We start from the raw sequence: 17621 nt of genomic DNA, 5'->3' as shown, positions 1-17621 counted from the left end.
GGAAACCCCTGGGGCCTGCCTACGAGTCTGTGGTCTACACCGGGGGAGGATACTGCTTTGATTTAAGTTGTGGGATCTATGAGTCTCAATAAGTTTAATAACGTAAAATGTTAAAATGGTTTATTGTTAATATAGGTACACCAACTGCCTTTTTCTTACAAAGAATTTTTTCTTGCAAAAACAAGCGTTTACAAATGAGAGCTATAGGGTTACTACCCTCTGTTGTACTATTCAAATATATATTTTGAATTTGTTGTTGATTTTACTGTTGCTACCCCGAATTTGGGGAACTTTACCAAAACCTATCATTACGTAGCTAGCGACTGGCTAGCCCCATCTACATCTTATCATTTAATCTTAACCCCTTCATAACTATAATCCTTATTTTCCTCTAACCCTTGCCTCTTTTCACTTCCTTTCCCTCTTTGCTTAACTTACACCTCTCTTCCTCCCAATCTCCCCTCCCCCTTTTTTTTTTCTTCTTACCCTCCCCCTCCATAATAACACTAGCACACTCATGATGGCACAAATACGTGGAAATAGAGATAGTCATTTGATCTACCTAATAACTGTAAATGTCAAGGGTTTAAACAACCCAGGAAAGCGATCGATTGTTACTAGGGATCTCCATAGGATGGGTGGGGATGTTATTTTCCTACAGGAGACACACTACTCCAGACATAGTGAACCTAGATGGCACAGCCGACAATACCCAGAGGCACACTTTGCATCAGGCCCTCGGAAGAAAAATGGTGTGGGCATCTTATTTCACTCCAAGGTCCCCTTTCGGGTAGCTCAGACCTATAGAGACCCGGAGGGCAGATACCTAATTTTGACAGGTACACTGTATAATAGACCCATAACTTTTGCTAATTTATATTTTCCCAACACAGCGCAAGACTTATTCCTCAGAAGGGTAGCGAATAAGATCCTAGAAATGCAAATAGGCATTCTTTTTTTGGGGGGAGACTTCAATGCATCCATCTGTCCTGAACTGGATACCTCTGACGGCCTCTCCAGCATTCCACTTAAAACACTCAAACATCTCACTAAAACACTTAGAGAAATGGTTGTACATGATGTTTGGCGTACACTGCATCCTATGTCAAGAAACTATACTTTTTACTCCCATCCACATGGGAAATATACCAGAATTGACTATTTCTTTACTGACTCGGTAGGGCTTTCGTTGACAACCAGCAGCAGCATTGGCTCGATCTCTTGGTCAGACCATGCTCCGGTCAGATGCTCTATAGATTGGCCAGACACCCCGTTGACTCCATTTGTTTGGAGATTGGAGGATTCCCTCCTTGCTGACCCCATTTTTAAACAAGAACTGCAGAACATCATAAATGAGTATTTTCGTTTAAACTCTGTGGACCATTTGAGTCCTACTACTGTGTGGGAGGTCCACAAGTGTGTGGTCAGGGGCCTTCTGATCAAACGTAAGGCTGCTCTGAATAGGGTGAAAAAAGAACAATATGAGGGGCTCTTGTTGGCGGTGTCCCGGGCCAAACAGGCGCACAAAGATTCACCTTTGAATGATGCCCTTAAAAAGGGGGTAGTGGCTGCCAGAACGGACCTACTACAATATTTACAGTGAGAACAACAGGAAAAAGCCCTAAAACTTAGACAGCGCTTCTTTGAGCAGAGCAATAAGGCGGGGAGGCTCTTGGCACGAGCACTTACGCGCCAACGACTGAAGTCTTACGTCTATGAGATGGTGGACAGGGGGGGAGACAGATGTAAGGACGATCAATCAATCACAAATGGATTCAGGGAGTTTTATGAAACTCTATATAATATCCACCCAGAATGTCCAGATCAGGACATAAACGCGGATGACCCTGACTCGGATAGGGCCATTCTAGACTACCTTTCAGAGGTTGATATGCCGAGCCTAACCCAAGAAGAAAAAGAGTTACTTGACGCCCCCTTTGGGAGGGAAGAGATTATTTTAGCAATTAAGGACCTTCCCACCGGCAAGAGCCCCGGTCCGGATGGATTCGGTATTCAATACTATAAAATCTTTTCCGATGTATTGGTCCCACATTTACTTCACATATTCAGTCTATTGACGGATGAGCCTACTCTACCCAAGTCGATGCTGGAGGCATTTATCACAGTTATTCTGAAACCAGGCAAACCAGCAGACTTGCCAGGAAGCTACAGACCAATATCTCTTCTTAACTCAGATGTTAAGATTTTAGCTAAGGTCGTGGCGAACCGTCTTAAGCGCTACTTGCCTAGGTTAGTATCACCAGACCAGACTGGGTTTATTCCAGCGAGGGAGGCCCGCGATAACACCCTGAGAATCATCCAACTGATCTCACATGCCCAGGCTACCTCCGTAGCCGTTGTCACTAGTGTCAATGAATGCGGAGAATGCTTTCGACCGGGTTAACTGGAGATTCATGTGGCATACCCTGGGGAAGTTGGGCTTTGGCCCTAAGTTTCTTAACAGTGTGCTTTCCTTATACTCGGCTCCCACAGCACGAGTTCGGGTTAATGGTATGTTCTCCGCGCCCTTTAAGATTACTAATGGCACTAGGCAGGGGTGTCCCTTGTCCCCCCTCCTGTTTGCCTTGGTCATCGAGGTCCTGGCGTGCAGGATTAGAGGTAATACAGATATCGAGGGTATAAAAGTTGGAGACCTAGAAAACAAAATTGCATTATATGCAGATGATGTTCTACTAACGCTAACCAACACTAAATCCTCCCTGCAGTCATCACTTATGGAGTTTGAGGCATATGGCAAAGTCTCAGACTTCCTACTTAATCCAACAAAATCGTAGATCCTTAATATTATGGAACCTAAGGAGACGATAGAGGCACTACATGCTCAATGCTCACTCCGTATTTCACCTGGCAGGCTTAAATATCTCGGGATAGTTCTGGCCCCGTCCATAAAAGAGATTGTAGAAATAAACTATAAAAAGATCAGGGAAGATATAACGCAAGATCTTGCAACTTGGAAAAATAAAAATATCTCCTGGGTGGGGCGTATACGCGTCGTCAAGATGAACGTCCTGCCCAGGATCCTATATATTATGCAGACTGTACCTCTTTCTGCTGCCTCGCACCTTGTACACCAGATGCAATCAGAAATAGAGGCATACATCTGGGGTGGTATTAAACCAAGAGTAAACAAGAACATGAAGTATCTTCCTAGAGATAGAGGAGGTCTGGGTGTCCCTCAGCTCCTTGTCTACCGCAAAGCAATAGGCCTTCAGCGCCTGGTAGAGTGGTGCCATAACTCCCCCAATAAAGTCTGGATAAGACTGGATGGAGATATCATGAGATGAGGCAATGTTGGCTCCCTTGCATGGGTCTCAGCACCGCAGCGTCCTAGACAGATACAGCAGTATCCACTAATGGAGGATGTCTTCCGACTGTGGGATGTGCTATTGAAAACAGACAAGAAGTTTTTGACAATTGACGCCCCGGTGACGCCGGTCTGGGAGAACCCAGATAATGGCCTTACTCATAAACCCTATAATCAGAGCTTCGCTTATTCTCTAGCCGAGGCAGCTATCTCAAATACCATACTTGATGGAAAGATCAAAACACAACAAGAGCTGGCTGAATGGGACAACTGGACGTTCTCGTCCTGGTTCCGGACTGCTCAGTTCCATCACTATTTTTATAGCCTGCAGGACAAATCACTGCTGTCCAGAAGTAAAACACCCTTTGAGATGCTTTGCACTACTAGGGATGTACCTGATCACTTGATATCGTGCCTATACAAACTGCTGCTGGTGCGAGACGAAAATACCCTGCCCTCCTATGTTGAAGCATGGCAGAAGGACCTGGGTACCAGAATTGAGGCACAGACTTGGTTAACGATCTTTGACAAAGCAAGAAAGGCATCGGTTTCTGCCCGCCTACAAGAAATGCACTATAAGTTTTTGAGCAGATGGTATCTTACTCCTCAGAGACTTCAAAAGATTTATCCGCATCTTGGAGGGGAGTGCTGGAGGGGCTGCGGAGAGGAGGGCACTCTTATGCACGTATGGTGGACATGTCCACAGATACGCCCCTTCTGGGAGAACATGTTCCTTGAATGTAGCAGAATCCTATCAGTTATCATACCCCCTGAGCCACACTATCTGTTGTTTCACAATCTACCCAAAATAAAAGAAGAAGCCAAAATGAGATTATTTATACTGATGTTGAACTGTGCTAAAGGTCTGATCCCGAAGCACTGGAAATCATTACAGGCACCAAACGTAGAGGAATGGAGGGAGGGAGTTAAAGATTTGCTTAGCCTTGAGAGATACCATTACCTCAAAATAGGAAAACTCACTACACACGAATACATGACACTAATTTGGGAAGGCAAATTGATTTAGAGAATGGAGTTCCACAGGATCCCATACATCCTGGGCCCAGACCCCACATGGTGTGTCCTCCTCGCCCCTTTCCTCCCCCCCCCCCCTTTTTTTTTTTTTGGTCCTCTTCCCAACACCCTTCTCTTCCTTTTCTCTTCTTTCATACTTCTATCTTCTTTATAACCTGCTCACATAATCTATAGATCACTGGGTTAACTGAGTCTTTTATTTACTCCTGTTCTATGAGGTAGGGAGCAGGCGTATGCTATTCAAATCACTAATAATTGCAGACACAGTTGACTCAACAAGAAAGCCTACTATTAGTATACTATAGCGATATGTTGAGCTTTGATTGTTTAATATCCTTAGAAAAATGACTTAACTCTTTCTATTTTTTATGTTATGTTTTGAATGTTCTTTATCTGCCTTTTTATCCTCTCAAGACCGTTGAATGTACGATATATTTTGTATGACGCAGTTAGCATTTCTACAGAATTAGCGATACTAGTTGTTCTTGAAATGGCTGTATGATCTAATGTTTTTATGTATTCATGAGCACATTCAACCAATAAAGCTTTTGAAATATAAAAAAAAAAAAAAAGATGGGGAGAGAGGGACAGGGGAGACAGGTAAAGATGGGGAGAGAGGGACAGGGGAGACAGATAAAGATGGGGAGATAGGGACAGGGGAGACAGATAAAGATGGGGAGATAGGGACAGGGGAGACAGATAAAGATGGGGAGATAGGGACAGGGGAGACAGGTAAAGATGGGGAGAGAGGGACAGGGGAGACAGGTAAAGATGGGGAGAGAGGGACAGGGGAGACAGATAAAGATGGGGAGAGAGGGACAGGGGAGACAGATAAAGATGGGGAGAGAGGGCAGGGGAGACAGGTAAAGATGGGGACAGAGGAACAGGGGAGACAGGTAAAGATGGGGACAGAGGAACAGGGGAGACAGGTAAAGATGTGGACAGAGGGACAGGGGAGACAGGTAAAGATGGGGACAGAGGGACAGGGGAGACAGGTAAAGATGGGGACAGAGGAACAGGGGAGACAGGTAAAGATGGGGACATAGGAACAGGGGAGACTGGTAAAGATGAGGACAGAGGAACAGGGGAGACAGGTAAAGATGGGGACAGAGGGACAGGGGAGACAGGTAAAGATGGGGACAGAGGGACAGGGGAGACAGGTAAAGATGGGGACAGAGGAACAGGGGAGACAGGTAAAGATGGGGACAGAGGAACAGGGGAGACTGGTAAAGATGAGGAGAGAAGGACAAGGGAGACAGATAAAGATATGGAGAGAAGGACAAGGGAGACAGATAAAGATCAGGTGAGAGGGACAGGGGAGACAGATAAAGATCAGGGGAGACAAGTAAAGATGGGGAGAGAGGGACAGGGGGAGACAGGTAAAGATGGGGACAGAGGGACAGGGGAGACAAGTAAAGATGGGGAGAGAGGGACAGGGGGAGACAGGTAAAGATGGGGACAGAGGGACAGGGGAGACTGGTAAAGATTGGGACAAATGGAAAGAAGAGACTGGTAAAGAGGGACAGAGGAACAGGGGAGACAGATAAAGATGAGGACAGAGGGACAGGGGAGACAGGTAAAGATGAGGACAGAGGGACAGGGGAGACAGGTAAAGATGAGGACAGAGGGACAGGGGAGACAGGTAAAGATGAGGACAGAGGGACAGGGGAGACAGGTAAAGATGTGGACAGAGGGACAGGGGAGACAGGTAAAGATGGGGACAGAGGGACAGGGGAGACAGGTAAAGATGAGGACAGAGGAACAGGGGAGACAGGTAAAGATGAGGACAGAGGGACAGGGGAGACAGGTAAAGATGGGGAGAGAGGGACAAGGGAGTCTGGTAAAGATAGGGAGAGACTGACGGGGGAGGCAGGTAAAGATGGGGAGAGAGGGATGGGGAGACAGGTAAAGATGGGGGGAGAGGGGGATGGGGGAGAAAGGTAAAGATAGGGAGAGAGTGATGGGGGAGGCAGGTATAGATGGGGAAAGAGAGGGATGGGGGAGACAGGTAAAGATAGGGAGAGAGGGATGGGGGAGACAGGTAAAGATGGGGAGAGAGGGATGGGGGAGACAGGTAAAGATGGGGAGAGAGGGATGGGGGAGACAGGTAAAGATAGGGAGAGAGGGATGGGGGAGACAGGTAAAGATGGGGAGAGAGGGATGGGGAGGTGGGTAAACATGTGGAAAGAGGGATGGGGGAGACAAGTAAAGATGGGGAGAGAGGGACGGGGGAGCTGGGTAAAGATGTGGAAAGAGGGATGGGGGAGACAAGTAAAGATGGGGAGAGAGGGACGGGGGAGCTGGGTAAAGATGTGGAAAGAGGGATGGGGGAGACAAGTAAAGATAGGGAGAGAGGGATGGGGGAGACAGGTAAAGATGGGGAGAGAGGGATGGGGGAGACAGGTAAAGATGGGGAGAGAGGGATGGGGGAGACAGGTAAAGATAGGGAGAGAGGGATGGGGGAGACAGGTAAAGATGGGGAGAGAGGGATGGGGGAGACAGGTAAAGATGGGGAGAGACGGATGGGGGAGGCAGGTAAAGATGGGGAGAGAGTGATGGGGAGGTGGGTAAACATGTGGAAAGAGGGATGGGGGAGACAAGTAAAGATGGGGAGAGAGGGACGGGGGAGCTGGGTAAAGATGTGGAAAGAGGGATGGGGGAGGCAGATAAAGATAGGGAGAGAGGGACAGTGAGTTAGGTAAAGTTGGGGAGACGTTGCTGTACCACACCTGAAACTTGGATAACTCGAGTTGTTGTGTCTTCTGTGAGTTGATAGGTTGTGATGGTTTCCAGCTCTTCCTCTTTTCCTATCACTGTTAGGCTCCGCAGAACGAGTGTTACTCGTTCTTTTGAGAGGGCAAGACCTCCGGCTTTACCTTCTTCTTCCCCATCACCCATTAACACATAGATACAGGGCAGCACAATATCAACTGCTCTCTCCACATCAGATGTGTCTGAACTAGAAAACCTGATACCTGCAACAACAAAAGTACATCCTATCCAATAACCCCATCTTTTTGTCACACAAGAAACTTACATTTTGTGTGAATTTAAATATTCACCTCACCCTCGTTCTGTTTAACAACCTTGAGGGTTCTTCATGCACCTCCATTGCCAATTTTTTTTTTTTTTTTTTTTTTTTAACAAACTTTTCAACTGTTTTTAAAAATATTAATATCGGGTTGTTTTCAGCCAGTCACAACAGTTGACAATTAAAAAAAAAAATTTGACCTGGACCAATTTGGAACCAACCCAGCTTACACCAACCCGGCTGCCGAAATGCATTAACTTTCTGGTTGGTTGTAAAGGATTTGCTCCAAGTCAACTGATTAGAACTCAAATTTTAAGCTATTTAAAATTTAATTAGTTTCAGTTTCAGAAATTTAATAATTGTTTTTAATTGCTTCCAAATTTACCTAGTAACAACTGAAACTACCCAATATAACCCACTTACCCCTCCTGTGTACCTTATATAACCCAATTACCCTTCCTGTATACCCAATATAACCCACTTACCCCTCCAGTATACCTGATATTACCCCCTACCCTCCTATGTACCCAATATAACCCACTGACCCCTCCAGTATACCTGATATTACCCCCTACCCTCCTATGTACCCAATATAACCCGCTAACCCCTCCAGTACACCTGATATTACCCCCTACACTCCTATGTACCCAATATAACCCACTAACCCCTCCAGTATACCTGATATTACCCCCTACCCTCCTGTGTACCTAACATAACCCCCTACCCTGCTGTGTATCCAATATAACCCACTTACCCCTCCACTATACCCATGATAGTCCCTTTACCCATACTGTGTACCCATTACTACCTACCAATCTGTGCACTCAATATAACCCCCTACCCTCCTATGTACCCAATATAACCCACTTGCCCCTACAGTATACCCGATATTACCCCCATCCTTCTGTGTACCCAACATAACACCCTACCCTCCTATGTACCCAATATAACACACTTACCCATCAAGTTTACCCTATATAACCTTACCTCTCATGTGTACCCAATATAATCCCCTTACCCCTCCTGTGTACCTGATATTACCCCTACCCTCTTATGTACCAAATATAAACCCACTTACCCCTCCTATATAACCAGTTAAAAACCCCTACCTTCCTCTGTATCCAATATAACACCTGTACCCTCTTATGTACCCAAAATGACACACTTATCCCTCCTGTGTAAATGATTTTACCGCCTACCCTCATCTAAACTCAATATAACACATCTACCCTCTTGTGCACCAATTATCACTGTATATCTCTCCTGTGTACCTAATATAAAATGTACCCCCCATGCATACCAAATAAAATCCCTTACCCCTCCTTTGTACAAATATAACCCATTACCCCTCCTGTGTACCCAATATAATCCCTTACCCCTCCTGTGTATCCAATATAACCCCTTTCCCCTCCTGTGTACTTAATATAACCCCTTACCCCTCCTGTGCACTTAATATAACCCCTTACCCCTCATGTGTACTTAATATAACCCCTTACCCCTCCTGTGTATCCAATATAACCCCTTACCCCTCCTGTGTATCCAATATAACCCCTTACCCCTCATGTGTACTTAATATAACCCCTTACCCCTCCTGTGTACCTAATATAACCCCTCATGTGTACTTAATATAACACCTTACCCCTCCTGTGTACCCACTATAACCCCTTACCCCTCCTGTGTACTTAATATAATCCATTACCCCTCATGTGTACTTAATATAATCCCTTACCCCTCATGTGTACCCAATATAACCCCTTACCCCTCCTGTGTACTTAATATAACCCCTTACCCCTCCTGTGTACCCACTATAACCCCTTACCCCTCCTGTGTACTTAATATAACCCCTTACCCCTCCTGTGTACTTAATATAACCCCTTACCCCTCCTGTGTACTTAATATAACCCTTTACCCCTCCTGTGTACTTAATATAATCCCTTACCCCTCCTGTGTACCCAATATAACCCCTTACCCCTCCTGTGTACTTAATATAACCCCTTACCCCTCCTGTGTATCCAATATAACCCCTTACCCCTCCCGTGTACTTAATATAATCCCTTACCCCTCATATGTACTTAATATAACCCCTTACCCCTCCTGTGTATCCAATATAACCCCTTATCCCTCCTGTGTATCCAATATAACCCCTTACCCCTCATGTGTACTTAATATAACCCCTTACCCTTCATGTGTACTTATTATAACCCCTTACCCCTCCTGTGTATCCAATATAACCCCTTACCCCTCCTGTGTACTTAATATAACCCCTTACCCCTCCTGTGTACCCACTATAACCCCTTACCCCTCCTGTGTATCCAATATAACCCCTTACCCCTCATGTGTACTTAATATAATCCCTTACCCCTCCTGTGTACTTAATATCACCACTTACCCCTTCAGTGTACTTAATATAACCCCTTACCCCTCCTGTGTATCCAATATAACCCCTTACCCCTCATGTGTACTTAATATAATCCCTTACCCCTCCTGTGTACTTAATATCACCCCTTACCCCTTCAGTGTACTTAATATAACCCCTTACCCCTCCTGTGTATCCAATATAACCCCTTACCCCTCATGTGTACTTAATATAATCCCTTACCCCTCCTGTGTACTTAATATCACCCCTTACCCCTTCAGTGTACTTAATATAACCCCTTACCCCTCCTGTGTATCCAATATAACCCCTTACCCCTCATGTGTACTTAATATAACCCCTTACCCCTCATGTGTACTTAATATAATCCCTTACCCCTCATATGTACTTAATATAATCCCTTACCCCTCCTGTGTACTTAATATAATCCCTTACCCCTCCTGTGTACTTAATATAATCCCTTACCCCTCCTGTGTACCTAATATCACCCCTTACCCCTCCTGTGTACTTAATATAACCCCTTACCCCTCCTGTGTACTTAATATAATCCCTTACCCCTCCTGTGTACTTAATATAACCCCTTACCCCTCATGTGTACTTAATATAACCCCTTACCCCTCCTGTGTATCCAATATAACCCCTTACCCCTCCTGTGTATCCAATATAACCCCTTACCCCTCATGTGTACTTAATATAACCCCTTACCCCTCATGTGTACTTAATATCACCCCTTACCCCTCCTGTGTACTTAATATCACCCCTTACCCCTCCTGTGTACTTAATATCACCCCTTACCCCTTCAGTGTACTTAATATCACCCCTTACCCCTTCAGTGTACTTAATATCACCCCTTACCCCTCCTGTGTACTTAATATAACCCCTTACCCCTCCTGTGTACTTAATATCACCCCTTACCCCTTCAGTGTACCAAATATAACTTCTTACCCCTGCTGTGTACCAACATAAAATACAAAAAAGTTATTAACTTTACACCTCACTCCAGATATAGTCTCCTTTGCTAGTGTAGTCTTCTCACAATTGACTGCAAAATGTTTTAAAGAGATAAAAAAGGTATGAAAGGGGCGCTAAAAAGCAATCTGGATATTTCAAAAAGTTGCTAGATAGTGTAAATTTAATAGTGATATTCCTTATTAGTAGAAATCTAATAATAACTAACTTAGTGTAATACTTCCTAGAAAGTTTAGTCCTGTGAGTGATGAACAGTTGATTAATTAGACATAAACTTAGGTGAATTAATTGGATGAAAGTATATGAAAAAAATATATATACAAAATATAAATCATTAGTTGATGTGATAAAAATAGGTAAGTGATGTGTTATTTAATTAAAATATAACGATGTATAGTTGATGTAGATAAGGCTCCTAGTAACAGTTCTAAATCGACCAAATTCTATCTAGGTGAAAAAAAACATATAAATTGATGTCTCCTAAGTGCTAATACACAAAAACGTTTAAAATAAAAACTTCTATCTGATAATAGAGTAACCAATGAGAGAAATGATAATCTTGGGTAAATCCTTCAAGTAAAAACTGGATCTAGCAAAAAGAAGGGGTCCCTAGGGACTGAGAACTACCCCTGCGTGAACTTCATAAGATAAACAGGCAAACTTGGATGTTATCAATTAGATCATACAAAACTGATTAGGTATAAATAACTAGTTTAATAAACATAGATATAAGCAAATATGTACACAAAATTCATACAGGACTGTAATTCATCCTAGAAAATCAATAAAATAAAATAGTAAAAAAACACCGGTGTTGAATATTCGATAATAACTCAGACGCTTCAAAAGGCTAGAATAAAAAATGCTTAAAAACGACTATAAAATGTCACAGAGGGTAACTTCAAAATGACATGAAACATAATGAATGTAATAGCTGGGTTGAGATAAGGGTAAATGCTGGTACTTGTTAGAGCGTTTTGAAAATCCCAGTGTTTCTGTGTTATATAAATATATGATCTGACAGTCTAGGCGCTTGTTCACAATGTATCCATAAGCGTAATTATTGCAATAAAAAACACTGTTGCAAATTGTTTTGGTAATTCTTCCGTGTTTCAGATTACAGATAAAGAGCCCATAAGAAAGCGCAATGCCAAAAGAAACAATCTTTAGTCTTGCTGTCAGTACTTTTTAGCAATCCGGAGATATATTAGATCACAGTACCTTTAAATAGAATCTTTTTAGCACCTCTCTCCTCTCCGTTGGCGTTCCAACTGTTAGTGGATCAGCTGTGAGGTCACATGGGTTTCATGGACGAATGATAGAGTCTTTTTTTTAATTAAGTGTGCGCACTATATTCCTCGATGAATCCTTCACACAGCTCCTCTCGCTGTTCTACTACTAACCTCGGTTTCTTTATTTCAAACAGCAGGTTTAGGTGCAGCGGTCCTGGGTGCCGGATATAAACAATATGGTTGTGAGCTGTAAGGTTGGATCGACACGTATCGGCTTCCATCTTGAGAAAGGCTTCGTGGAAGCCGATACGCGTCGATCCAACCTTACAGCTCACAACCATATTGTTTATATCCGGCACCCAGGACCGCTGCACCTAAACCTGCTGTTTGAAATAAAGAAACCGAGGTTAGTAGTAGAACAGCGAGAGGAGCTGTGTGAAGGATTCATCGAGGAATATAGTGCGCACACTTAATTAAAAAAAAGACTATCATTCGTCCATGAAGCCCATGTGACCTCACAGCTGATCCACTAACAGTTGGAACGCCAACGGAGAGGAGAGAGGTGCTAAAAAGATTCTATCTAAAGGTACTGTGATCTAATATATCTCCGGATTGCTAAAAAGTACTGACAGCAAGACTAAAGATTGTTTCTTTTGGCATTGCGCTTTCTTATGGGCTCTTTATCTGTAATCTAAAACACGGAAGAATTACCAAAACAATTTGCAACAGTGTTTTTTATTGCAATAATTACTCTTATGGATACATTGTGAACAAGCATCTAGACTGTCAGATCATATATTTGTTTTGAGCACTTATATAACACAGAAACACTGTGTACTTAATATAACCCCTTACCCCTCCTGTGTACCTAATATAACCCCTTAAACCTCCTGTGTATCCAATATAACCCCTTACCCCTCCTGTGTATCCAATATAATCCATTACCCCTCATGTGTACTTAATATCACCCCTTACCCCTCCTGTGTACTTAATATAACCCCTTACCCCTCATGTGTACTTAATATAATCCCTTACCCCTCCTGTGTACCTAATATCACCCCTTACCCCTCATGTGTACTTAATATAACCCCTTACCCCTCATGTGTACCCAATATAAAACCCTTTCTCCCCACCCGTGTACTAATAAGACTCACCTCTCCTGTCTACTAATAAATCCTCATCTACTCTCCTGTGTACATAATATAGTCCTCCTTAACCTCCTGTGTACCATTATAACCAGCTTAAACATCCTACATACCCAATATAACACCATACCCCTTCCGTGTAGTAATAAAACTCATCCCTCCTGTCTACTAATCCTCTCCTACCCTCCAGTGTACCTAATATAGCCAAATTAAACCTCCTACATAGCCAATAAAACCCTATTTACACTCCTGTGTGTCCAATATATAACTTCTTACCATTCTGCTTACCCAATATAACCAACTGACAACCCTCACTTGTATCAATAAAATAAACTTACCCCTCAAATATACCAGCATACTTACCCATCCTGTGTAACCATTGTCACGGATACCAGACAGCTAAGGCTACCCCCAACCCCCCCCCCCTACAACCTCACCCCTGTTGTTTCTCAGTGGTTTTGGGCTCCTCAGAGCAACCACAATCTCTGGAAGCTTTTGTTTGCTTGTTTTGTGAAGAGCTGGTGTATTTCCAGGAAAATCCTCCTAGGCTGGCCGGGCTCCTGGAACTCCCGGTCGGCCACAGGATACCCGCTAACCCCTGGTCACTCCAGCAGCCCTTTGCCCCAGAGCTCCGCTCTTTTGGGGATTGGTAGCCCCTAGGGAGGACAAGAGCTGTGGGAATTATCAGAGGGGAGCTCCTTTGGGAACCGGGGGTTTTGGACACTCCTAACCACATAACTTCAACAGACTGTAACTCCGGTCCCCAGTAACGAATCATGCAGATTTTTGGACTGTGGCATCTGGGGACAGAGCTTTAAAATGACTTCCTGGAAGTGCTGCTGCTCCAACGGGATCACCCCGAAAACGCCACCCCTAGGTATTGGGATTATGTGAGACTGTGGCTCCTATGGAGGTGCCGGGCCGTCTGGAGGGGCGGGAATGGCGGGAAAATTGTGGGATTGTCCTTTGTGTTATCATGATGAGCTGTCGGTATAAAAGGAGTGTGTGTTTTCAATAAAATCAGTTCTATTTTTCACCGGACTGCTAGTCTGTCTAGTTACTTGGGTGGGCTCCAGCTAAAAATCACTTTCCTGGGCTACATAGCAGCCTGTTCCAGGCAAAGGAAGGACCCTCTGGCAGAGCTACCCAGTTGGGGTAGCTGGAGTCTGCCACAGGGTGGGACACTGAGTGCTGGTGCACAGATGAGAGGTACTGGGTCCAGTGGGACTTGCGAGTGCTTTTCCTGGGAGAGCAGCCCATGTAGGAATGGCTATCGGAACTAGATCGACTGGTTTGGGCAGAGATGTGGGTGGAGGATGGCTATCGGAACCTCCGATGGCTCGCTATGCAAGTACGGCCATGACTGGAGGATTGCTCCTCCATAGAGGGCTTTGGCTACGGCGGCCCTGGGTTACTATTGGAAAAGTTGACAGAAGACCCAGAATTTGGGAGCGGGGCGAAACTAAGAGTAACAAATATTTACCTCTCCCGAGAGCAGCTGTTGGATCTCTCGGGGGTACCCTGGCTGGTATCCGATATGGTATCGCTTATTGTCCAAGAATGGGAACTGGAAAAGGCATACAAGAGGCTGCTGGACCGAGTTCTGCAGCATGCCATGGAGTCTGCACAGAGCTGTGGTGCAGCACTCTGGGAATCATGGAGGTTGGCCTCAGATGAGTGGCAACAGAGCATAAGAGACGACGAGCTGCTAGATACAGATCAGCAGCCTGGCCCCAAGCTTATAGACTTGGACAAGGGAGCCACCCCAGCAGAAGCGCTGGCAACAGGGCAGAGAGCCGCCGGGCTCTGCCCAGCACCTGTAACAGCTCCAGGAAACCCAGGAGCGGAGGTAGTCGTCCTCCCTCCCCTTACAGAGAACCCCTTGCAGGGAGAGATGAATGTCAATAATTCTCCCCAGCGGCAGAGCCTGGAGCCGGGAGAGAAGACAGTCGTTCTCTCTCCCCAGCGGCAGAGCCATCCCCTGGGAGTGGAAGTAGTCGTCCTCCCTCCCCGTAAACAGAACCCCTTCCTGGGAGATAAGACAGTCGGTCTCTCTCCACCAGCGGCAGAGCCATCCCCTGGGAGCGGAGGTAGTCGTCCTCCCTCCCCATAAACAGAACCCTTCCCGGGAGAGGAAACAGTCGGTCTCTCTCCCCAGCGGCAGAGCCAGGAGCCAGGAGAGCAGACAGTCGGTCTCTCTCCCCAGCGGCAGAGCCATCCCCTGGGAGCGGAGGTAGTCGTCCTCCCTCCCCGTAGGCAGAACCCCTTTCTGGGAGAGGAGACAGTCGGTCTCTCTCCCCAGCGGCAGATCCATTCTTCAGGAGTGGAGGTAGTTGTCCTCCCTCCCCTTACAGACAAGCCCTTGCAGGGAGAGACGGGTATCAATATCTCTCCCCGGCGGCCGAATCCCTTTCTGGGAGAGGAGACAGTTGGTCTCTCTCCCCAGCGGCAGCACAGTTTCCCACGGAGCGGAGGTAGCAGACCTCCCTCCCCAGCGGTAGATCTCCTACTCGGGAGAAGAGACAGACGGACTCTCCCCTCAGTAGCTTGGCAGGGTCTCTACCCTTTTCTTGTCCCGGAGTATTTCTCACTGAGGGCAGGCGTTGCATTGGGTAAGGAGGATAAAAGTGTATACAGTTGGTGCCACATGTTTGGGCACCCAAGCTTTACCTGCCCCACCAAGGAGCAACCTCCCCCTCCGGTCTGGAGTGTGAATACAGCTGGGAAACCAGCACTAGCTTTGTTTGTGGGTGGGTCAGCTGGTACTAAACAGAGTGTCACAGAGAGAGGCAGTATGGCCATGGAACTTAAGGACACTGGAACTTGTGGGACAGCAATTGTTTTGGAGCCGGCCTTAGAAAACTTGTTTGGGACGTTGCCTTATGTGACTATCCCTGCGCCCAGGGTATAAACGTCAGCAGGAACCCCCTGGATGCCCCAAGCTCAGGAGAGATGGGATAACCTCTCCAAGCAACCGAGAAGTGGAGGGCCACCGTCGGACAGCCCCAGGCCGACCCGTTAAGGGTCTAGCCGGGTCTGCTGAACTGGAGCGGGGGGGAGATGTCATGGATACCAGACAGCTAAGGCTACCTCCAACCCCCCCCTACAACCTCACCCCTGTTGTTTCTCAGTGGTTTTGGGCTCCTCAGATCAACCACAATCTCTGGAAGCTTTTGTTTGCTTGTTTTGTGAAGAGCTGGTGTATTACCAGGAAAACCCTCCTAGGCTGGCCAGGCTCCTGGAACTCCCAGTTGGCCGCCTCACAACGGACACCCGCCTAACTCCTCTCAGACTGGCCGGGCTTCTGGAACTCCCGGTCGGCCACAGGACAGCAGGACACCCGCTAACCCCTGGTCGCTCCAGCAGCCCTTTGCCCCAGAGCTCTGCTATTTTGGGGATTGGCAGCCCCTAGGGAGGACAAGATCTGTGGGAATTATCAGAGGGGAGCTCCTTTGGGAACTGGGGTTTTTGGACACCCCTAACCACATAACTTTAACGGACTGTAACTCCGGTCCCCAGTAACGAATCATGCTGATTTTTGGACTGTGGCATCTGGGGACTGAGAGCTTTAAAATAACTTAATTTAAGTGCTGCCACTCCAAAGGGATCACCCCAAAACTGCCACCCCTAGGTATTGGGATTATGTGAGACTGTGGCTCCTATGGAGGTGCCGGGCCGTCTGGAGGGGCGGGAATGGCGGGAAAATTTTGGGATTGTCCTTTGTGTTATCATGATGAGCTGTCGGTATAAAAGGAGTGTGTGTTTTCAATAAAATCAGTTCTATTTTTCACCTGAATGCTTGTCTGTCTAGTTATTTGGGTGGGCTCCAGCTAAAATCACTTTCCTGGGCTACATAGCAGCCTGTTCCAGGCAAAGGAAGGACCCTCTGGCAGAGCTACCCAGTCTGGGTAGCTGGAGTCTGCCACAGGGTGTTAGGATTTTCTTACTACACCTTTAAGTCTCACTGTACCTTTAAGTTCACTCTGTGTCTTCTACCTAATTGGATGCTCCTCCTTTAAAGCAGGTGAATTAACAAAGCACCTTGCTCAGTAATTTGGATTCTTTGCAGTGAACAGACGTGTTTTGCTAACCTTTCTATGTTAGATTTACAGACTAAACAAATCAATTTGGTATCACAGAGGTTAACCTTGAAGACTGGAATTCCATATAAAATTACCCCAGAAGATTCAACTAACCAGCAGCTCATTACCGCACCTACCAAAGAACTTTTGTGGCAAAGTTTCAACCTTCATACTGTCTGAGTGGTAAAGACATTTATCCCAAATGTCTGTGACTGTGTTAAAACTTTACCTGCTTCGATATTATTTCATTGCCGAATTGGAGCTGCACTTTCTCTCAACTCGGAGCTGCCGTTACATCACTTCCTGTTTGTTCCGATCGCGGAACACAGTAGCTGAAATCAGTCTCCCTGCAGCAGGACGCCATTCTCATCTCTCCGGTTCAACAATTTAACAGTGACACCACTGCAGCTCTCTTCATTCAAACAGAA

General features: G+C 45.8%; 1 protein-coding gene across 1 annotated transcript in view; it reads right to left on the bottom strand.

Annotated features, from left to right (window-relative positions):
* LOC128644011 (tapasin-related protein) overlaps nucleotides 1–17621 on the bottom strand; it is a 173972-nt gene that overhangs the window by 140900 nt on the left and 15451 nt on the right. The window contains exon 2 of the mRNA XM_053696777.1: nucleotides 7090–7335. Within this exon, the coding sequence (XP_053552752.1) occupies nucleotides 7090–7335 (246 nt within the window). The remainder of the gene's footprint in view (nucleotides 1–7089; nucleotides 7336–17621) is intronic.

The sequence above is a fragment of the Bombina bombina genome, unplaced genomic scaffold (assembly GCF_027579735.1).
Source record: "Bombina bombina isolate aBomBom1 unplaced genomic scaffold, aBomBom1.pri scaffold_791, whole genome shotgun sequence".
Lineage (NCBI taxonomy): Eukaryota > Metazoa > Chordata > Amphibia > Anura > Bombinatoridae > Bombina > Bombina bombina.
The sequence above is the reverse complement of the archived record's forward strand: the minus strand, read 5'-3'. Positions and strand labels throughout refer to the sequence as shown.